Source organism: Limulus polyphemus, unplaced genomic scaffold (assembly GCF_000517525.1).
Source record: "Limulus polyphemus unplaced genomic scaffold, Limulus_polyphemus-2.1.2 Scaffold2738, whole genome shotgun sequence".
NCBI lineage: Eukaryota > Metazoa > Arthropoda > Merostomata > Xiphosura > Limulidae > Limulus > Limulus polyphemus.
Window position 1 is genome coordinate 53,709 of NW_013668348.1, and position 25,307 is coordinate 79,015.

At 34.2% G+C, this 25,307-nt stretch overlaps 1 protein-coding gene across 2 annotated transcripts in view; it reads right to left on the minus strand.

The window, feature by feature from the left end:
- LOC106467783 (acyl-coenzyme A thioesterase 9, mitochondrial-like) overlaps positions 1 to 25,307 on the minus strand; it is a 64,058-nt gene that overhangs the window by 33,842 nt on the left and 4,909 nt on the right. Inside the window, exons 2-5 of one of the 2 annotated variants that reach the window (XM_013928160.2) lie at positions 24,059 to 24,186; positions 20,195 to 20,240; positions 14,524 to 14,729; positions 1,677 to 1,873 (exon numbers count right to left, since the gene is read on the minus strand). In XM_013928160.2, the coding sequence (XP_013783614.1) occupies positions 1,677 to 1,873; positions 14,524 to 14,729; positions 20,195 to 20,240; positions 24,059 to 24,186 (577 nt within the window). The remainder of the gene's footprint in view (positions 1 to 1,676; positions 1,874 to 14,523; positions 14,730 to 20,194; positions 20,241 to 24,058; positions 24,187 to 25,307) is intronic. The other variant, XM_022395975.1, reaches the window with a different exon arrangement.

Sequence of the window (25,307 nt, forward strand, 5' to 3'; positions counted from 1 at the left end):
TACAAAAGCTGCTGAATAACAAAGATTATGGTTTTATGGAATAAAATCTGAAAAGCGATGCTGGCAAATTAGGTTTACAATCTAAAACACATATCATTCAACTCATAAATAATTTAGACAGTAACATTTATGACATCAAAATACTGTAGTGACTAGTCAGATCATACACTGAAGGCTACAAGTGTTAGAGTTTAAGTTTTGGAGTTAGAGCCTGCTCACTGGTGTTGAGTGCTGATTTTCTAAATCAAATGGCAATGGTTTCTAATGTGAATTGAATAACATTAAATATTGCCTTCCTTATAACTCTGCATGGTAAGGTTATCAAACATGTTGGAAATAATGAATGGCCTCTCTACTGTGACATTTGATATGAGAAAAAAGAACATGTTTTTACAGTTTATGGGTAAACAATCCTATAACATAAAACAAAATTAAGAAAATGCTTCACAGAAATTATCCAAAGGTATAAGTTAACTGTATCTTTAAAACACAACATAGACTAATGATTATGTTTCCCTTCAAAAACAAAATTGACTTTTCACATAAGTACTCTTTAGAATATCTCTACACATGAAAACTTGAGTACTCTAGTTCCACTGTCAGTGGCTTTAACAAGAAAACAAAGAACATCAGAGTGTAGTGATATTCAGCCATCCAACCAGTAATACTAAATTATTTTACAAGCCAGAACAGAAAGTAGCCTATGCACATTGGAAACCATTACTATTCTACTTAGAAAACCAGAACTCAACAGTAGTGATTAATTATTTCTAACACTGAAAATTCTAAAATGTTAAATTATGATGATTAAAGCATAATATTGATTTTTCAAATCTAATAATTCAGATTTTGCATCTTACATATTTAATATATAAAGAACATCAAATATTTCACTTCATCTTACATGAAATAGAAAACTACTTTTTCTTAGGTAAAATACACACATATATCATAATCTGTTTAAATTCTAATTGTCTTAAAGTGCTTTGAACCTGCCATAAGTGTTGTTACTAATAATGCTGTCTGATAAAGTTCTAGAAAACCAAAGACTTTAAATACATTAAAACACATAAAAAATGTTTTTTGCTTAAACTATTAAATGGTGTCCATAAAATAAGTTATAATGAACATTATGTTGATTATAAGTGAAATGTAAGATGTTCATTATATTTTCATAATAAAAATGTTAAAGCTAGAAAACATTTACACTTGTTCACAGCAAAATGTTCTCTTTGTATTACTCATATTACATGTAATTGTCTACACAAAGTGAGACTTTTCTTGCATTTTTTTAAAAGACAGCCAGAACACAGAATTTAATTTTCAAGCTGTGAAATTAAAAAAGAAAACATAGTCAATTATTCACTAGATAAATGAAGATACAAAAAAGTTTTAATTAAAGATTTATAGAAAAAGAAGAAAATGGTGAATATTTTTGTGAAATACAGATTTCTTAACATTGACAGTAATTTGCTTAATAGAATAATTTCACTTGCTTTTCTCTTAAAGCTTTTTATACTTTTTGTTTTAGGATTTTTAACAAACTATAGACAAATTTACTGTGCAACTTTCTAAATTTTCTATAGAATCATTTCAAATCTAGCTTAATCCCATCATATATACATCTTTGTAACAACTTAATGGTCATTGGTCAACTTGTGGGGTTACAACATTACCTGCTCAAGTTGCATACTGGTTTCTAAAGATGTTTTTCCAACCCATGAGACATGGCCACTCATCTTGATATCTTCATCTGGATAGATGGTGTGTCCACTTAGACTAATTTTGTCCACAAGAGCAGTCACAATGGACAATGGTGCTGACTGACCAGGTTTTTGGGTATGAAGGAGGACATGTTTATAGCAGAGCCATACTAAATACAAGCCCCAAAAAAATATTTAAGTCATGAAAACTCAACTAAAACTAATTTTGTTTACCTTTCCAATGACATGCATAAATTATATCTATTATCATAAAAATGTCCTGATTACTGTTATGTATTTAGCTGAGAGTACATCATTAAGTTTGCTTTTGTTTATTTTTTGCATGTGTTACTACTGATGACTTTTTTGCTAAACTATAGCACAGTAACTTATATTTATAGGGTGATACCGAACAAGCCGTTTTCTATATCTGTCAATGATAGGGCAAATTAATATCTTTCATACACCTTTTCTGTACATACACACATTTTTAATTGACCAATTGTGACAAATTTTTATTTCAAAAATAGTTTTTGGTTTGTAGTTAAGCACAAAGCTACATAATGGGTCATCTGTGCTGTGCCCATCACAGGTATAGAAACACAATTTTTAGCATTATAAGTCCACAGACTTACTGTTGTGCCACTAGAGGCATTCTAAGATAGATAAGCTAATTCATTAAGTGAAGTCTAATTTTTATAATTAATGACACAGATTTAACCTATAAATTCATATTTATTATTTGTTGTTGTATTTAGAGGATTAAAACAGCTTGTTCGTTTAAAATTAAGCAATAATACTAATAAAAGTAAAGAAAAATGGAGCATATAACTGCTTATAAAGTGTATAGAAAACATTTTTGGTTCCTAAGATATACACAACTTACTAATGCACTCATAAACATTAATTTCTATATAGTAGATTACGTCTAAAAATAAACATTCATTGAAGTTACAAAAAAAGGACAAAAAAATCATAAGAAACTAGCAACCTATATACATTATATTACTGTTTTGTTATTCATTTCCTTATAAAATGTGCAACCAGTACAATTTTTTTTAGAAGTTTTACAGAAAGCTATAGATAGAACTATCTTCACACAGTCATCTCTAATTTGAATTGAGAAACTGCAGGGAAGGCAGATAATCAAAAGCAGCCACCACCAATTCTTGGGCTGCTCTTGTTGCCCCCCCCCCCCCAAAAAAAAGGATTTGACTATTTATTTTACAGTGCACCTGTAGTTCCAAAATGTGTAGTACATTTTTTGCAGCAATGGGATGTAAACAATGAATTTTCAGATTCACAGTCTGGGTAATCAATATAAGTAAATTTGTATATAATCTTTTCAAACAACAAGTGACAACTGAAAACTAAATGCCAACCACAATAATGTAATTATAATTAGTTTGATACCAATTCTCACACACAAACACAGAACAGTCAATTGTTTCAATAAATTTTGCAATATAAAATCTTATAAGCTAATAAGCCAAGAGCTGTTACAGTACTTAGTATGAAAAACAAAGTCATACTCCCATACACATGGTCAAATTAAGTAACAGGTAACTAAAAGTTATAATTTTCCTATTCTGAAAATGTATTTCCACAAGCCCTGATGCTCCCACCCATCTGGAATTGACTGATTCCAATGCATCTCCTATGCAAATCATCATCCGACAATCCTCTGCCAATAAGAGTGTGACATACTCTCTTGACGTATGTAACTCCCTCTATTCAATTTTACTGAACTATCCCTTCAAGTGTAGGCAGAAAATGGAAGCACCGGTTTTCAGTGGGGAGGAAAGGTGAGAAGTATGAGAGAAGGTAAGTACCTATCAGAAATACATTTTCAGGATAGGAAAATTTTAACTTCCGATATGGTACATTATCTTCGCTCACATAAATAGCTAGAATCCCATACTGAAAAGGTGGAGAGACCAGTGTGAAGGAAAAAAAAGAACTATCCCTCAAAAGCATCTGAAGGACATTCCAAAGAGATCTTCAGATTCAAAGATCATAAGTGGGAGACTGTACCACTTCTGTACCAGGTTTACTCTTTGCCCAGTGTTGAAAAATGTACTGCAGATATGAATGGAAATGGGGAGTAGCACATCCAATAGGGAGAGTACTTTGGTTGGAGAGTGTTCTGAACCACACTATACATTAATCTCAACCCCATAATACATAAATATGGGTGAGAGTAAAAGGATGTGCCTCCAGGTGTAGAGTGGCTAGGGTATGATGGACCGTACATGGCATGTCAACTTTATCCAAAACCCAGCCCTCTGGGAACCGACATCAATGTGAGGGTAGGATGGGGATCATATCGTTGGTAAGTAAAATACAATCCAAAACTAACAAAGCAAATATATCACAAGAATAAACCTACAAACGATCTTATGGAACACCTCATCTCAGCAGTGTGTGTTTAGTGGCCATGGAATTATAATTGTTAAGTCATCATGGCCTTACAGTGTGGTTTTTTACTAGTTTAAGTATACCTGGACAGGCACCACCCGCCACAGATCTGGATACATAAAAAAAAAAAGAGGGACATGCCACTGAAAAATAATATATATATACACTAAAAGGTAACTTACTCAGTCACAGTCTCGTGAAAGAATGAAGGATGGCAACAGGTGGATGATGACATCCCAACAAAGAAGAAACATCTACTCAAAGTAGGGAATGGGAGATGAACATATGAGATGTAGTCCACATGCTTGACAGATGAAGTACCTCCAACAGACAACATGTTTGATATGCAGGGAAAAGGGAAGGAGCATGATTGGAGTGAAGACATCAGGAATTGATGATGGGAAGAAGGATACAAGGAATAAAAGCCAATAAAATCACCATTGGGTCAGGGAGAAAGGAAAAAAAGAATCACAGGCACAGCAGTGGAGTAAGGGATGGAAATTGTGGTAAATTAATTCAACAGAAGAAAAGAATGTTCTTTTTTGTCAAAACTTTCCAAAAACAGGCATGTAAAAATTGCAAACTTGTAAGCTGTTTGGAGAATGTACTTTATTGCATGTATATTGTTTGCAGCTCAAAACTGGAAAGTGGCTAGGATTCCCATACTACACTTGAAGAAAAGGGGGGATAGAATGTGGTGGAGAATCTGGAGGTATGCCAACACTGGAGACAGTGCAACAGGTGACCACATAAACCCTATATTTAAAAGTAGACCACCCCTGATTTATTCAACTGAAGAAATGGCAGGGTTGGAAAGCTATACCCTTCTGCTTTACCCATGTAAGTCTATGAGTTAGTATGGTTTGAATCTGTTATATTAATGAAGTAAATATATTGTGAGGAAAAAACCTACTAATGTACTTGTGGAACATCCCATCTCAACAGTGTGCATTATTGGCCATGGGTATACATCTTAGCTGTACAGTGCAGATTTGAGACAAAAGAAGCGTATGTGGACAGGCAATGATTGCTACTGAATGGAATGTGAATCCTAAATGAGACATGCCCCTGGAGTAAAAAATACATATGAAAAAGATAACTCACACTGAAGTTTGAAGGATGGCAACAGGCAGGAGGCGGTACCTCGACGAGCAAAAAATAACTATCCAATGAAGATAGTGGAAGATGAACTTATGAGGTGTTAGCCACATGGCTAACTGAAGAGTTTCCTCCAATGGGTGGCATATGTGAGACTCCAGGAAAAAGGGAAGGGGACCGATCTTATGTGAAAACACCTGGAACAGAATTTAGGAAGAAAGATACAGGAAAGAATAGACCAATTGAAACAGTCGATGACCTCAGCTTGTAAAGGTAAAAGGAGAAGAGTCACATAGAAAAGGTGGAAATGAGAACCACTAAAGGCAATGGAACAACAAAGAGCACATACTGAACACTGAAATATATCCAGAGCTGACCAGGAATAAAGGTGGGAAATGGATGGAAGAGAAAATGGTGTGAAGGAAAAATGACCCTTACATGCCATCCAAATTTTAATTAGGAAAGATTGTTTGAGATAAAGGAGAACATATGTGGAGTGGAAAAAAAACAACAACGTGAAACATCAATGGTAAAGATTTCAGACAGACACCGCCTACTAACTAAAATGAGTAGGGATAAGTCTTAACAGACAAGTGCAACATGAGAACAAAGGTTTAAACTGAGGGATTGGAAGGCAGAGAAGGACAATATTGGGATGACAAACTAGAAGAACCACCCAATGAAGATGTCTATAAATGGAACTGGTTGGTCCCGATCTGATGGAGAAAATCCACTGCCAGGGCCTGAGGAACCAAAGACCCAATAAAAAGAGGTAGCTTGGTGTTAAGAGTAAAGTGGCAAAAGTATCTACATGAAAAGTACTCCACTGATTGCATAGCCACCTGAAAACCTAAGGGTTGAGAAACCACTCCATGGGATAACATTGGTTGGGTCTTGAAATACCATCCACCACAAGGTGAAAAACACCATGACACACAAGGAGACTTATCTGTAGCTTGTGGGCCCAACAAAGGAGGTTCAATGTTTGACCACAGAGGGAACAGGTGCCTCATGATGATTGAAATATACTACCATGGTGGAATTGTCGGAATGGAGCATGATGTGTTGGTACTGTACCACAGGAAGAAAATGAACCAAAGCACATCATCCCAACATAAGCTCCAAGATGTTCCAAAAAGGTAAGACATTACAATCTGAGATCATTGCCCAAAAGTCTCTTGATGATGGACCACACACCCCAACCATGGAGAGAAGTATCTGTGATCCAATGCAAATCCAGACTAGGTGGAAGAAGCAGTACTCCTTATGTTGTGGTGTCCTTGTTCAACCACCAATGTAGATATTCTGTAAGGGAAAGAAGAAGGATAACTGGGAGAGACCAAGAAATCCCGAGCAAGATTCCATTGGCTGTGTAGTGTCCACTGAAGAGAATGCCTATGTGCCTGACCCAAAGGAATAAGGGCATCCATAGAAGCCCAAGTCCTCAAAAGCAACAGAATGGCTTGTGTAGAAACTGAGGAAGCAGTAAGTGCATGGAGAAATGAAAGGATTATCAAATGGAGAAGCGGAGATTGTTGGGCTTGAATGAGGTGAGTGTTGAAAAATACACACAAGTGGATAAGGTAGTAGGTAGGCAAAACGAAAACTTCATCAACTTTAGAATCAAACCAACAAGAGCTCCAACAAATGGAGAGGATTATCAGAAACAGCCACATTGGCAAAAGTGACTCCAACTGTAGGGAGATGAGAAAGGGATGAACAGTTTCCTAATAAGCCAAAGCATAATGATCAGAAGTCCATGGAGGACGAGACATGCTAACACCAGCTCTCAACTGAGAAACGAAATGCTCAGCCTGAACCCTGATATCAGGGAAAACAAAGGAATCTAATTATGGGTATCATGTAAAAAAGGAAGGTACAGTATCATATGAAATTGACTAAAAGAGGAAAATACACCTGAAAAAGCATATCCAAAAAGGCAGGGTAAGGCCTAGTACATTTTGTAGCAGATGCATGGGAAGGTATGGCATAGTTAAGAAGGGGAAAAAAGGCTATCACAATCCTCGTCATGAACAGGTTCAGACAACCTAGGAGGAACCCGAATATAGCCAGGAGAAAGAAAATGCCTCATATAACAATGAATCTCCTTACGAATGATAGCCAAAAAATCCTCAGTTGAGAACCCCACACCTGAAGCTAATAATGGCACTTGAAATAGTGTTAATAATATAAGAAATTATAAAAAACAAATTTCGAAATTCAACTTAAACAGTGAAGAAGTCGAAAATGAGAAAAAAATCAATAAACAAAGGTAAGTTATCGCAACAAACAACTACAGAAAACTAACTCTAGCAAATGACTAAATCAAGTAAATCACTACTTTGCAATTAAAGATAAAATTAACATGTGAAAAAGAGCACAATTGAAAAACGTCTGTGCTCAATCACTGCCTGACAAGAAGTGACAGTTTGGTTGAATTAAATAGAGGGAGTCACATGCATCAGGAGGGTGTGTTGCATTCCTATTGGTGGATGGTTACCACATGATGATTTATATGCAAGACACAGTTGAACTATATTGATCTTGAGGTATGTGGGAGTTCAAGGCTTGTGACATGTGAGTAGACATAATGTTATATGGAATATTAGCTTTTACCGTCAACAAAGACGTATAAAATCCCCTGTTAGTTACAGGTGCAACAGGCAGTTGGTGAAAAAAATTGTCCACCTTCATGATTCTTGTTTAAAAACCCTTTGCTTCCTTATTCAAAAACCCAAGATATCTAGTTTTTCTCATTCAGAAGCAATCCAACCAAGAAGCAATCATGTCTGTCAAGCCACAATAATCTTTAAGGTAACTTCTTGGAATTATGTATATTAATAAATAACAGGATTGTCAAATGATGAAATAGAATGTTTCATAGCTGTCCAATAGGTTATTTATTTTGAAAATATATGTATATACTTGTTTACCACTTTCAGTTTATAGTGACATCTCCGACAGTGACATGCTCAATTCAAACAGTTGATACCCCCCCCCCCCTATTAGAGGGTAATGGGACATTTCAAATTGTCATGTGCTTTTCAGCAACCTCCCCAAACAATTAGCTAATATACAGTGCAGTTCTAATGGGGAGCCAATTGGCATATCATCCTGAGAACTTCACGGGAAAAGTCTGTGTAGATTTCTGGCAAGCACACAACATGTATTAGCTCTACCTATAGGTAGTGTTATCAACTGTTTGCTAATGTATGGTCCATAAAGAAATGGGTGTGCTTCACGATGTGCAGAGCATTGTTTTTTAACTTCTCTTTCACTTAATGTATCAATTTATATAAATAAATGAGAAACAGACAGAGGTTGTTTAACTGATGCTATTTTATTCTATGATGAATAATGTTTTGTGTCGAAAAAAGAAGAAAAAATAAAGGATCATGATTGTAAGCATACATACAAATCAAAAGATTGTTGTTGTGAATAAAGTGGTCCGGGTGGAGTTTCCCAGCAATCGCTTTTTCGTGACAGGGAGATTCAACAAATTCTACCAATTCTGACTGTTGCCCAATAATGCAATAATCAGCCTAATTCCAATTGTTGAACTGGTTATCAGTAAAACACTGCATAATATAAAATAATAAAATCAACTCAAAATAATGATTTAAAAACAAGAATAATAATGCAGTTCTCATGATGGTCTCTCTGATATATTTTCCACATCTATCTCATTAATTAATTTCACCAGGCATAGCAAGAAAGGTCAGTCATGTGCTCCTTTCATCCTGGGGGTTAATGAGGAGCTACTCAACATCTATGATCTTTTTGACCTACTGCTGTCTGTACCAGTCAGCTCTGCTGAAGCAAAGATGGGATTCAGCAAGGTGAAGATGATCAAGACCAATTTGAGATCTTGTCTGGGAGCTGACAGGATCACCGATCAGCTTCTGGTCATGCTCCACTCATCTACAATAATTGACTTTGATCCCATAATAGCTATCCATCTGTGGAACTCAGGATCACTTTGCACAAGGAGACCAAATGAAAGCAGGGTCCAGACTGAGAAGCAGGTGTAGGAGAGTGACAAAGAAGGGAACAAAGGAAGAATTCAAGAAATGGATGTCAGGACATCATCAGACACTGACACTGATGCATACTAGATTTCCTTTCATTATATATTTTGATTAGGAAAGGACACTAATTCAAGTATAACTTATCCCCATCTAAGCCATTTCACAGCTAATTGCATGTTTTCCATATGTTGCTAATTTGAGGATTTTGCTTATTACAAATTCAAATTCATGAACTAATTAACAGCTGTTTCAGGCCATAAAATAAACTGATAGCTATAAAGTTAGTGGTAATGTAAATTGTATGATTTTTTTCATCTCTGTATCAAAAGTGTTTGACATTTTATTCATAAATATGTGTCATTTAGATGGTAATGGGTTATATGGGAACAAAAATACATAACACTGAAAGTGAAGCAAAAATTTTCTTTCATTATTTACTTTGATTATTAAAGAACATTACCATAAAGGGGAACAAAAAGAAATTAAAGATCATACATGAAATAGAAATAATTTAAGTGGTCTGAAAACAATTAAATGGTTTGACTTGGGTTTTTCATAAAATTTAGTTCACAACAAAATAAGTTGAGATATGTTGATATTTTTTAGTTTCCTTTCAATTTACATAAAATCCACTCATTAATTCAGTGATTTTTCTGATAACATTCACTACAGACTACATTTTACAATGAGCTATAGGAATGGTCCCTAAAACTGCTTGCAAGCCCCTAAAAATGCATGTTTTGGGGGCCCAGCTGGTGCCCTAGAAAAAAAGTTAAGCATGAGCCCCAATATTTTTACTGGCTTCTACAATTTCTCATCCATTAAACTGTTCTTTTCACACATGAACCTGATCTATTCTGACATTAAATTTACCATATAAAAGTAAGAAAAACATACACTCCCATTATTGAATGTGTTTGTTAAGACAGGATGAAAAGTTCTACACCTTCAGTTATCATAATAATACTCGTATCAGTTTGTAAGTATTTGGAATTAACCCAATTATGAACTCCAAATGGTTTTGCTCTGGAATCTGTTGACAAAGTCTCCCCTACACTAAATAAAAAATCCAAAGTAGAGTCTGAGCATAAGTCAGGTATAAATGAATGCCCTATTTAATGAATAATTCATGTCATTCCAAAGTTATCAAATTCAATCAAAACGTCTTTGGAAAGCTGTTGAAAAATCCCAAAGTAATTTATCTCTACAATTTGTGTTCTTTCCTGGCAGAAATTTAAGGCAAGTTCCATATATCAACTAAACTGTGAAAAAAGTTTTACATTGGTGAAACCTATGAACAACCTCCTATCTCAGTTAAAGAACATAACAAATTCCCCTTCAATGTTCACGAACACATGTCAAAGAATGGCCATTTATTCAAAATTGATAATGTAAAAATTTTCAATAATGAAAAAAATATAAGCTGTCAGAATATAAGGAAGCTTTATAATTATTAGGTCATCATGAAATTAATGTTTGGTTTTGGAACAATTTCATGCCCCTCCCCCAAAATCTTACATCACCTATAATAGTTAAATGAACCACCCAAACGTCACGTTAGTGTAGCCTATATAATGTGTAAAGTTTAGTATACTCTAATTCCTTATAGTGATGGCACATGACGAGACACTTATTCAGCATGTAATGATGTTTGAATACAAAAAGGGAAACAATGCCTCTGTTGCCACAAAGAATATCAAAGAAGTTTATGGAAATGTTTTGAATGTTTGTAAGTGTTAAAGATGGTTCAGCAAGTTTTGTTCAGGTGACTTTAGCCTTAAAAACTGTCATGGTAGAGGCCAACGTGTTGGAATTTATACTGATGCTCTGAAGATGCTTGTTGAGTCTAACCCAAGGCAACACACTAATGAAATGTCACTGAAATTGCATGTCTCTCATGAAACAATAAGTAAACATTTAAGAAATATTGGAAAACTCCATAAAGAAGGTGCTTGGGTGCCTAATGAACACTCTGATGATCATCATTTCTAGCATGTGAATGTTGCTTCGTCTCCTTTAGCGCATAATGCGCGTGAACCATTTTTGGACAGAATTGTCATCACTGATGAAAAATGGATTCTATATGTGAATATTAAATGCCAAAAACAATGGCTCAGTCCTAGACAAAAACCACTTCTGACCCCAAAACCTGAACTCTATCCACAGAAAGTGATACTTTGCATTTGGTGGGACATCATAGAAGTAATTCATTTCGAACTCCTCAATCCACAGCAAACTGTCAATGCAAAGATCTATAGTCAGCAATGCACGTCCACATGTGGCACGTTTGATGCAACACAAGATTATGGAGTTGGGTTGGGAAGTTCTCCCCCACCCACCATATTCTTCAGATATGGCACCATCAGATTACTATCTTTTTCCTTCACTGCAACACAATCTTAATGGAAAAACGTATGCAAATGTGGAAGGTGTTAAAGAGGACATCAACATGTTTTTTGCTTCAAAGCCAAGTGTTTTCTTTAATCAGGGCATTAACAACCTGACTGTATGATGGAAAAGCATCATCAATAAGAATAGAGACTATTTCATTTAATAAATGTTTTGTTCTGTTACATAAGTTGTTCGGGTTTTTTCATCTAAAAAAAAGTGATATTAAGTTCTTGAGGACTTAATAAATAGTTTGAACCTAAAATAAATAAGTATTCCTGCAAACAGTTTTATCTTTTGTGACCTCTGTTCAAACTTCTGATTATCAAATTGATTGTTATGTAAATAAAAATCGTTATGGTGTGAATGTTTTTTTTAGTACTAAGCCTACTATATTTTTTTAACACTACATTTCTGGTCCATTAGGAATTTTTAAGAATTAGAAGAGTGTATAATAACAATATTTCTTATAACAAGTAAAATTATATATATTTTTACACTCAAAATATTTTGGTCTAACAGAAGTGAACCTAATATCATTAGAATTATGCATTCCATGCATATGTTAGAAGATATGTGAAATCGTCTTGGTGTAGATTTTCTTATTGATATATAAGAATATTAAAATTCTTGAACCTACCATTGAATCAACTAATGTTGACTTTTAATTGAGGTCATGCACAAGTACCAATTAAATTCATAACACCAATCAAATACAAGTATACATATTCTAGATCTAATTCATATGTTATAGTTTGTACTGATGTTAGATATCTCTTCAAACTCTACTGATTCCTTTTAGACAGGATATATGTTTGTTTTTCTACACATTTTGTTTGAATTTTTTGTCTATTAAATTATTTAATTGCTCATCATTATCAACTAAAAATAGCCATCTAACCACTGTTAAGTTCAACCAATCAAATACCAATGTCTCCATCCACTAGTTTTTTGTGTTTCCAAGATAAGAACTCACTTGTAGTTGATGTACTTGATGATGCCAGGAATAATCTTGGGAAATGATTTAACACAAAACTAATACTCTGTTTATCCAATAACACACACATTTTTCAGCTATACTGACAGAGTAATTCCTTTAATTATTTTGTAAACTTTCTTGAAGCTCACTGTCAAATCAGAATTTTTTAATGTATCTTGTACTAGCAGACATATAGTAGGTAAATGTATAATTTTATACTATCCAATATTCCTATCCTTGGTTTGGCAACATAATTTTCAAGATTTTTATTAAAACCTTTTACTCCTTAGTATGTTGTCTTTTTCTTTTTTCTGTAAAGTTCAACTATTGTAATACCTTGAGAAAAAAGTACTTTTCTGTTATTGAAATATATTTTATAGCCTCAGCAGTTGCAAATAACAAGTTTGATTGAATTGATGAAATTTAGTTGAATGGACAGTAATTGTCTGTTGTAGAAACACAATTGTAGGAGACGATGTTTTGAAAGTCTTCTTTGTTTCATCTTCATGTCAGTGTCTGTACGGTGTTGTTGGTCTTTATCCACTTCACCATGGAAACAGAGGAAAAAACAACCTATTTCTTGACATACTCATTAGCAGAAAAGAGAGAAAAATCACCACAAATGTATATAGAAAACTCACCCACACAAATGGCTACCTACGCTTCCAGTCATATCATCCAACCTTGATAAAACATGATATAATCCAATGCCTAAACAAGAGAGGAGAAAACATTTGGGACAAGACATCCATTGAAACAGAATGCCAAAAGATTGTAGAGTGCTTTAAACACCTCCTCCTTCATCAAAAACTCCCTGAAGAAGACCACAACAAAAAGAAAAGATAAAGAAAGTGCTACCACTACTACCATTTACCTCCCCTACCTGCAAATTTTCAGTGAAAAACTCAAACATATAGCCAAGAAATACAAAACAGACATCTAGTGGAAATCATACAAGACATTAAGATCCATTCTGGTGAAAAACAAAAAGACTCACCACAAGAATAAAAGAACATAAAAACAGTACAAGACTCATGAAAACACAAAATTCAGCCATTGCAGAACACACCATGTCAACTGGACACAAAATAAACCAAGAAAAAACTAGAATTGTCGACACAGACAAATTTTCTAAGACAAGAAAAATTAAAGAATCCTTTTACTTAACACAATAAAACCTTCACTAAACAGAGATTCTGGATTATAGGTGAGTAATCTGTGACTACCATTGGTTGAATCTACAGGAAGTTTCTCTACCAATCAGATAAACTAACCAATCATAACACACACTCCACAATCCACCAGAGTACTATAAAGACTGACAACACCATACACATACTGACCTGAAGACAAATGGTGGAAGACTTTTGAAATGTCTTCTTCTACACTTATGTTTCTACAATAGACAGTTGCTGTCTATTCAACTAAATGTCATCACGAATACTCTGCCTAAACTATCTATCAAAGAATTTGATGAAATTATTTTTCATTCTAAACCAGGAGTAACTGTATATGTTAAAACATGAGGTTATTAAACAATTACTGCAAGTTCCTGGACTTTCTTTACCCCAACTAATATCAGCTTATGTTTATATTAAATTGAATCCCTTTTACAAGGGTGTTTAAAGTAACTGGCAAGAAGAAACGAATTTTATGAGTTCAATGGACCAAAGTAAGAGAACTTTACAGGTACAATTATTCTATATACTGTGTTTAAAAATAAGACATCTGTGTAATTAACAGTAAATTTTCGTTTTATGATTTACTTAGTTTTTTGATACAAAGAGTTGTTTTTGGTTATAAGCTTTAGCAAACTTCAGTTATAGTAAAAAAAAAAAAAAAAATCAATCAGTGAAGCTTTATCATGTTCAGAATATAACAAAACTATGTTTGGTGGACACATATTTACCTGCAAATACATCAATATCTTCCAGAATTTTTCCTGTTCTTATTGCTCCTTTGAAGTTCAAATACTTCTCTCGTTCCATGGCACTGTTACCCAGGGGAATGATACATTCATCATAGCTGTCTTTCATCTTTCGAGGAGAAAGTTCAGCTTGACTTTGAGGTAAAGATAATGATTTGTCTCGAGAATAAATAAGAGGTTCAGTTGGTCTAAAAACAAAAGGCAGAAACAATGCATAATGCTCATCGTGTATAAAATATAAAACTACATTTTTTTATTTGTATATGTAAAAATTTATGGTTTAATTTAAATGTTTTGCAAATACCTGTATTTTAGTTAGAAATCTGATATAGGATTTAAAAACCATTTTGATGAAATGAATAAACTTACTCAGGTTTTAATACAACAGTCTGTGATGTAAAATATATCAAGTTACAGCCCTTACATTTATCCTGAAATTCAGAGAAATTTTACACAAGTTTCTAAGTGAAAACATAAAGAATTTTAGGAAGAAATTAGGTTATTTTTGTGGTTTCAACTCATGAAGACTTGCCACTTGTTTATGAAGACTTGTCACTTGTTTATGAAGACTTGCCACTTGATTATGAAGACTTGCCACTTGTTTATAACAATGAAAAATTCTGATAAGAGTTAATCTACAAAACTCAGAAGAATAAAAAGAAAATATTAGGAATCTTAGCTGATTCAAAAAGTTAACTTTGGAAAGTATGAAACAAAAGGTGCAAGCTCTGAAATTAAGAAAACAAAAAGTAGACCTCAAAATAGATAGTAAAAAGAATAAGTTCCTGAAGCCAAGGCAAAAAAAAAATTTATTATGTATATTTTACAAACTATAATATTCACAAAGAAAAGAAACTGAAAAATATTTTATTCTATAATAGTAGGTAATTTAAAAAAATGAGAATAATGTTAACTTGGTCGAGATCCTTGGCCTAGTTCTAGATAGTTAACATTTTTCTTAAATCGAAAATGTATTTCCAATAATACTAACCTCCTCTCACACTACAGCTATTACTCGACTCCAAGGGTTTCTTCCTTTGCCCACCTAAACATTGGTCTGATTTTTTTCTTGCTGGCAATATTTGTCTTGTGACACTCTCCACCTACGTTAATGCGCCTTCTAACCTGGTACTGTATATAAGCACATCATTCAAATTAGGTTATCACTTTTTCGAGATTGACTCAATCTGCAGTCTCTAACACCAGCTCTTAGTGGGGAGGAATGGCAGGAAAATGTCAGTGGAGGTAAGTATTATTGGAAATACATTTTCAATTTAAGAAAATGTTAACTTCCAAAATATACTTACCTCTTCTCACACCACAGCTAGAATCCCACATTGAGAAGGTGGAGGGTCTGGTGAGGGCATTATCCATACAGTAAGCATCTGCATAGATTATGGGTGTGCCAATAGAAGGTTGGCACCTTAGTAGGGAAACCATACTACATCCAGAACAGGTATACTCTTCACTCGAAACTTAATTCATGTACTGTGGGTGGAACTTTACAGGATTTATGATCACTACAGGCTCCAACCAGACAGCTGAGGTTCCACTGCTCGAGGTTGGAATTATAAGACCATAAGACCACCTAGAGGCTGACTGAGTGGTATTACTGTACAATGCTGGACTGCCACTCATGGACTCAGATTGAGGAATGAGTCACTTGTGAACCTTGGAGACTCAAGGCATTGCTATAAACAAGAAAGATCGATGACTGGACACTAATTTCCTGTCTTCTTAGGCCCAACAACCGATGGGAATAAAACCCCAGAATAATTAGCACAACTCTCTCTCTCTCTATCCCCAGACCAACCAAACTCTGATAGCCATAGAACTAAATTCCAAAATTTAAAGATTGGCAAAAGATGGAAACCCTACAGATTGGGTGGATAATGGTGGTGAAGATGTGAACTGAATGACTAATCCTGACTCAAGGACTTTTAGTGACCATGCATCTGTGGTTAAAGTTACCAAACATCCAGAAATTCTCAGAGCCTAGCCTCCACAAACTCCAAAGGCATACAATAATCACTAATGCTGCTAACAGCATTCTGCCTGAGCAGCAGAATCCTTGGATATGGACAGAATCTATTCTGGATACCAATGTACCGAGGGGCTGATGTTGGGGGACGGGACCCTCAAACAGGGGTGGAACCATGACCCCCCTTTAGGAGCCAATCAAAGTTGAGATGCCAACGACAACAGGGATGAATGTAGAAGCCAACAACTGAACCAATGTCCACACTAATAATGTTTCCAGCTTATCATCAATGAAGGTGGTGATCCTGAGAGTCTTCCAACAAAATTGAATGTGAGGAAAACAACAATTTGGATGTTAGAGTTGTAAGTCCATAGACTTACCACTATCCCACCAGGACATATTGATCTATGCAAGTTAACTACAAACTCTGCCTTTGAACCTGTAATTTTGAAGAACAGATGTATTATTTGAGAGTCAGAATATGCTTCCACCTGGCAGTGATAGGCTAACTCATGTAGATCTGACAACTGTGGTGGATAAGGCATAGTTGTACAATCCCATAACTGAGCATTAAACCTCCCTGCATAAACCACAATGTCCGTGGATGGAAGGAAAATATTAGCTTCCAGACCTTACAGCCATCAAGTAAGGTGCAGCTCAAAAACAATTGGGGAAAAACTCAAAACATAACACTCTTGATGGACCAACTGAAGAAAACAAATCAGAGGCAGCTCATCCCAAACTGGTCTCCTTTTCTATTTCTTTTAAAGACTGTTCTGATTACCATTTTTTGGAACAATATTTTGTCAGGCTAGTTCATAGTGTTAGAACAAAGCAACGTTGGGCTACTTGCCTTGTCCATTATAGGGAATCGAACCCCAAACTTAAGTGTTGTAAGTCCATAAACTTACCACTGTCCCACAGGGGGACTGAAAAGCCAATTGAACAAAAGAAGGCACAAAAAAAAAGAAGCAAATTCTCTACAGAATGTCCAGGATTGCCCTCAATTGCAGCCTCAGAGCCCCTTGGAGGAACACCATCGAACTGAATATACATCTCCATTTCACTACAAATAAGGTCACTGACAGTCTCACCTGAGAGTGACCCCCCAAACTGTTGTGTGATGCTGTATATCAGAAGTGGGATAGGAAAGACCTGAGTTGCTTCTGTGCCGGAAATAATAATTTGGGAATTCATACTGTATATCAGCTTGCCAATTGAAAAAAAAAAATTATTTTTTGAAATAAAATGAACTAGGTAACACAGTGAATGTTCAAAGTTCCTCTGAACAATTGTAGCAATGATAAACCTGTTAGTGATGCTTTGGTGAGAAAAAGTGATAATGAGGTGCTTATATACAGTACCAGGATAGAGAGTGCATTGACGTAGGTGGAGAGTTTCACAAGACAAATATCACCAAGGGCAGTTAAGTGTGGTATAAAAGATTGGAGCAACCAAGAAGAAAATCCAACCAATCCTTAGATGGGCAAAGGAAGAAATCCTGGGAGTTGAGTAACAGCTATAGTGTGAGAGGAGGTAAATATATTTTGGAAAGAGTGTCTGAAATTGTCAGGTTTTGAAATAAGTAGTGATTGAACAAGAAATTACCTGTACAATTTTGTGGGTGAAAGCAGTGTTCAAAATAAAACGCTAAAATTATATAATTTAGATTAGCATGTGAATACATAACATGTAATAAAAATATAGAATACATGATAGTGTATGTGTGAGTATATATATATATATATATGTATGTATGTGTGTGTGTCTGTGTGTGTTTGCATGCTTGTGCATATGTATAGTAAACATCACTGTTTAACTCTTTCAACCTGGGCTCAGTCCTTGGGACCGACATCATAACCATTTTGTGCTTGTTATAGTTTTCATGCTATAACTTTTAAATTAGTAAGCAAACGTTACCGAGATTTGGCAGTTTATCAATAAACATTACAATACTTTCATATGCAAAATATCTATTTTTTATTTAGTCTTAAGGTTTGTATAGCAATGTTTCTCTCATGCCTTTTATTCTTTTCACATCTTGCCCATCTATCATGCAAAGAAATTTTCATCTTAACGTTAAAAATACTTGTATGCATCAGAAAATTTTTAGAAATTTCACACGTGAAATTTTTATAATGTCCAAATAGTTATCAAACATTTCTCAAGAAAAATCTTTATATTTTATCTGTCATTTTCAGTAATTAATCTCTGTACGGGTTCGGTAAATTTGACCAATCTCGCAACCACCATAAAAAATTATGAAATAAACATAAATTATGTATCTTTCATTCCAGAATGAACAAAAATTATAACACGAACACATAAATGTTCAGATGAAATAACTTAAATCTCATAACATTATACATTTATATATATATATTTATTATTTTTATTATATTGACCTTTCACCCATGCCTGGTTAACAATATGGGTCATGTGCACTCATGTTACCATATCAAATAACATAAAGGTGACCTTTGGTCTGTACAAAATAACTTGTCTTGGCTGTGTTTTAGTCAACTAGTATTTTGTAAAATACAGTCACATTTCAATTATTATACATTATATATGTCTATAGATTATTGCTATTTTGAAATATGTTCTTAAAGTTATTTTTCCTAAAACATAGAACAGTAAATAATGAAGTAAAGCAAACCATTATCTCTACTAGTTACAATCTTTGTATTCGGTTACTGCTTGATGTAGGTTGCTAAGCCTTTAAAAAATTTTCACATGGAAGACATGACACAAAATATTTTTTTAGGTTTATATATACATTTGAATAACTAAAAAAATCACACATTACTACATCAATGCCATAGAATTCAACTATAATTTAACAAACGTAGTAACTAAGCTTTATTTGGGTCTAAAAAAAATGAAATTTCGAGCAGACTAAAGACATAACCTACCTCATTGAAATCTTGATTTAAAAGAAAGAAATGATGCTAGGTACGTTAGAAAGGCTTAGGAAACCACTAGAGGGACATTCTGAGCTTCCAATTGGTTATTCATGTCATATATAGAAGTAAGTGTTTATAAGGGAGCATTTTCAAAAATGGAAGGAGGTGAGTGGGGTGCCACTATGTTTGACTTATTACGTGAGCAAATTGAAAAGATAAGACCTTCTTATTTTATATTCTAGCTTGTCAATATCTGTAATTTGAGTTTCTAATTTGTATGAAACTACAAACTTAGTATTTTGACTTCATAAACATCTAATTTGAACCAGTGATGCATTTAACATACCACGTGACACAAAAATCGATGTTTGTATGTGTTTTTTAATATTTACTTTTAAATTAACAAATTGAGTAATGTATAGTTCTACAATTTGAATTATAATCTACAGTTGGATACCAAACTTACTGACATAAATTCATGAAATATTAGTTCAATAAAATTAACACCAATAAAATCCCAAAGGTTTCTGATGAGTTCACAGTTATTGTATTGAATAATCTTAGAGTACATGGATGTCAATAAAATGAACAGTAAATGTTCAGAAGACTTTTGGTAAGAAAAATAAGACAACTGCATGAACATAGGATAATATACGTGTGTTCAGAACATTCCACATTGTTCTCATATTTCTTCTGGAGCTTCCTTAAGATTTATTTATTATATTATATTTACATATTTCACAATCCTACACAAAATTCTACATACCTGTAAAACTTTTGAGCCCCAAGCTGATCACCCAATTTTTCTTTTACTGCAACAAAATAAACAATTACATTTAATTAATATCTTAATTTTTAACTCAAATAAGTGCAGTTGTATTTATCTAAAAAATCTCTAAAACAAGAAAGATTAAACTAATTCACTTATATTACACAATTTGGATATATTACAGAACAGTGTAATTTTTAACTAAATGAAATTCAAAGTGGGCAAAAAAGGAGATACAGTTTATAAAGTAAATGGAAGTCACCAATCCAAGAAAATAATTACAAATTGAATGCTTCATTTCAATGTGTTAATGTAAATTTTTTAGTAATAATTAGAAAATATAGTGTTCTTCTTCAGAAACTAACAACCAGTTTCACAGCTGATACCAACACAAACTAAATGACCTTCCTTCGTAAAGCATCTGAAGAGAAAGCCTAAGGAGTGTGACACCCAATTGCAGGGGTGCCATGGAGGGGCACCTATGGGAGACAAGAAGGAAAGGAAAAAGAGCACCAAGTATCACAGAGATTAGCAGAATTATATCATGGCCAACCAAGCACCTGCAAACGTGGTCAGCAAGCCAAGAAGTGTAGTTTGGCTAGGGTGTAATCAAACAGTATGATGTATGTCATGCCTCAACTGGACAGACTATTGCTGCAGGAGGGTACATTAGTTGTTTGAGGGATAACCTGCACTACACAGACAGTGTCACCACCATCCTACTTCCATCCAGTGATGTGCACAATCAGTGAGGAACTCTCCAAAGTCCACCACACCAGTGGTTAGGAAATGGTAAGTAGTAAGGCTCTCCCATGCTCCACTTGCAAAAGGAAGGAGAAGTTGCAGTGGGGAGAACTGGAGAAGTTCCAAGATCCCCATCAAACACCTGCCAGAAAGGTCTTTTACTGGAGACAGTGCAATGGGATGGGGGTGCATATCTCAATGATTGTGAATTCCAGGCAGAAAATGAGGTTACCCTCCAAATTAATCTTCTTGCTGTTCAAAGGGCAATGTCTCAAGGTCTGGAATTATAGAGAGGCAAAGTCGTCATGCTTCTCTCCAACAATTCTACAGTGGTGTCTTACATTTCCCATCAAGGGAGCACTCAGTCCAGGTTTCACTGTTTTCGAACCTTGGAGATTTTACATTGGGCCCACTCCCATCATATCATCCTACTAGCTTGCCATGTTCTGGGGGTGATGGATTTGGTGGCAGATTAATTGTCATTACCAAACCAGGTTCTCCTGTTGGATTTACTCTCAGTTCAGGACACCAATGATCTATGCATTTGTTACTCTTTAGAACACTGAACTAATGACATTTTTGTCTCTGGTAACTCACCCTTGGGCATTGGAAACAGATGCGTTCCGTCAGGACTGGGCTGGACTGCACCTATATGCCTACAAACCATTTAGTTAGTTACCCACAGCCCTAGCAATGATTCATTCAACCCCTTGTTGCATTCTGTTGGTAGCACCAGAGTGACTGCCTCAATCCTGGTTTCCATTTCTGCAGTACCTTCAGGAGTTCCCACCTTTTTCACTGACATCTCACTCCAATCCCTCCTGGATCTCAAACTTCATGTGTGGAGGTTATGCAGTCCTTCACACAGCATAGGAGTTTAATTTCTAAGGTTGCCATGTCTCAATCTAAGCGACATCCCACAATGGACATTCATCAATGGAAACAGCACACATACTGACAATGGATCCATATTGCTTATTCTGAGCTTCTGTGAATCACATTTCATCAGATTTGTCACATTTCTATACCCTTAGTGGTCTGGTTGAATTGCCTGCTGGAGGACATTGTGTGGACTAGTTTTTGAACCTCCACCAATACTTTTATTTCACATTATTTACACGATCTGGCAGTATCTTCCTCTGAGGGTTTTCAACTACCCCCTGTAACTATATTAACCATATCCATTATATTATACAGAGGGGTGAGTATTTTCATTACTAATCTTGTTTCTTCTTCTTTCCTTTTCAGGGTCCTTTACCACTTTTTCATGGAATCCCACTCTGTGGCGAGTGTTGCCTAGTCAAGTGTGCTTTTATCAAACCAACTCCACACTAGCAACCACTAACACAATATACTCCAGGTACTGTAGAAATGAGGTGTTCCATAAGACCACCTAGAAGCAAACCAGGTGGTATTACTGTACCATGCTGGACCACCACTTGTGGACTATCATGAGTAAAACATAATATTCTGTATGAAGTCTCATGAATGATACACAGAAACAACTAATCACCTCTTTTGACAGTATGTCTATAAGTACATCTAAATGTTTTTAGCTTTACTATTAATTACATAGCAATGTCTAGATGGCTTGAGTGACTTATCTACCACTATGCCAAGATCCTTTCTCCAGTCATGCTACTGAGTTGGTTCTCCATAAATACATTACTGTCCAAGTGATCCAAGTTATGATAAACCCAATGCATCACACTGCATTTCATACTGAGAATACATTTGTATAATTCAGCCAACAAGTTTTTCAGCAAATACAAGGAATACCATCAACCTACGTGTTGCTGATATATAGATACAAATGTAAATAATAAATATTAGTACAAAAGAGTGAAAGAAAGTTTTACACATTAGTTGTACTTTTACTCAATTATCAAGGTGTTTTTGACATTGCTAAGTCCATTAAACCACAAATAAGTGAAAAAGCCCAGTACCTGGACTTACACATAATGATTAGCAATCAAATGTTAAAGTTTAAAAGTTTGAAACAAGAACAGACACTTTTAATTTTGAAATTATGAATTTTTGGTTTCCAAATAGAAATATTCCAAAAAAGTTATGTTGTGCTGTTTACTGCTCACAACTAACTATGTATACATACGGTAGATTTTGTTCAACATTAAAAGACTTAATGGATAAAGCTCATAAACTCGCTCTCATTTCTCACAAACAAGGTTTCTAATACTACATTTAAAATGCCAGATTTTTTTCAGTTTTGGACTAAAATCAAGTCTTCTTGCTACAAATTACGACATTAATAATGTTACATAATATTACAACCTATTCAAAACCGTCACATTTACATCATAATTTCCTAACTAATTTTTAAGGTAAAAACAAACAACTTTAACATGGTGACAACTTATCACTAAAGTTAATGAGAAATACATAACAGTTCCTTGTATAATATAGCGTTACATTATCTTCTTAGTTTTTGTGTTTTGCAAGTAAGTTCTTTTTTCCTTTAATATTAGATTCATTAACATTATTGGTTAAACTGTTTAATACATACAAAATAAATCAATTATTATTGACTTTTTATGAGAATTATTTTGAATTGCTACTTAATTATATAGTTTTGGAACTAATGTAAACCTCCTAAACTGGCTAAACAATATGAGACAAAATTGTGATTATGGCTAGAAATAATACTAACAGTGAGGGTAATCAATTGATGAGTCAATTAATTCTAACCATTACAAGTCTTTGTCTTATTATATTCTATATTCCTAGTTACATCACTGTATTAACTTAACTACATTAAGTATTGAGTTAATTTTTTTACTCATGATCTTTGTACTGTAGGTAACTTGCTTTTATCAAAAGTTTATAATTAAACATCATTTGCCAACTATTTGTCCAACTTGTCCATAGATCCAAGTCATTCTATATTACCTTAACATGCACAAAATTTAATATCATGATCAGCAAACTTTACTATTTACTAAATATGACACTTTCAATAATTCTCATGGAAATAAGAAAAAGCTGAGGCCCAAACACTGACCACTGCAACATACCACTGGTAACAAATGCCCAATCTGACTGGTCTCCATTAACATTTGATTATGTTAAAAATAGTGTAAAACAATGTCAGACTCTTACCTTCTTGTATTGTTAATTTATTTTTTGTTGATTGAAAACTTCCTATAAACCTCACATGTTTGGTATGGTTCATAGCCCATCTTGGAACTTTTGATTTTTGAAGACTTGAAGAGCAGAGCTGTCTTAACCTGAACAGATTAAAGCTGTATGAATGCAATAGTGACCACACAAAGTACTGAAAATGTATCTTCAAGACAACTTGGGTAAAAAATAATGATGAATAAACTTATACATATCAATTTATCCTTTATTATTATTATCTTTTATCCAAGTTTTTTTCTCACATTTTCAGAACAACATTCATTCAAGTAACTTTAAGACAACTTACTGTAACGTGTTTAATTTATTTGTTGTAGATTTTACAAGCCAATTTCTATTATCTCTTTCAAGAAAAGTAGGTCAACACATGTATATTCTAGAATGTGTATTTAATTGAATAATTTTACCATCTGAATTTTAAAACTTCAAACTAAGCTGTATATCAACTATAAAGCTAGGTGATTAACTCATGATTACATTGACGATGATTACATAAAATAATTGATCATTGAAACTGATTAAATCAGTTACTGTCACAGTAATATTCAACTAATCAAAATTAATATTTTTGATTATTATTATTTTCAATCAATCGAACTGTGCAAATAATCAAAATATTGATATTATGATTTCTCATTATTACTTTTGACTAATTCAAGGTTGTTCAGCTTAATCGGCTATAGTCACAACTCCTAGAAATTAATAACTAATCAAAATTAGCATCAGTTGTTTGTAATCAATTAATAAACCTGATGGTTAATCAATTATCACATTCCACTAATCATCCAGCTCTAATCAGATACAACACATGCTAACCCACAAGTATGCCGAATTACATTAATCAAAATTACATGTATTGTAACATGAAGTATTATAAACAGTATGATTACCTCTACATGTACAGTAGTATAGAACAGTGTTTCTCAACCACCAGTCTATGGACTGGTGCTGGTCTGTTGGATTTCACAAAAACAGAAAGACTGACAGAATATTCATTTGTAAATTGTAATGTTTTTTCATTGTACTTGTATTTGGCTTTGAGAAAAATGTTTGAGAAAAATCTAAAAAATATCATATAGAGATCATGTGAGAAATGAAGAAGTTTTGCGAAGGGCAGGCCAAAGGGACCTGCAAAAATATGTTAATAAGAGAAGGCTTAGATTCGCAGGACATGTACTGAGAATGCCAGTATCAAGACCAGCAAAGAAAT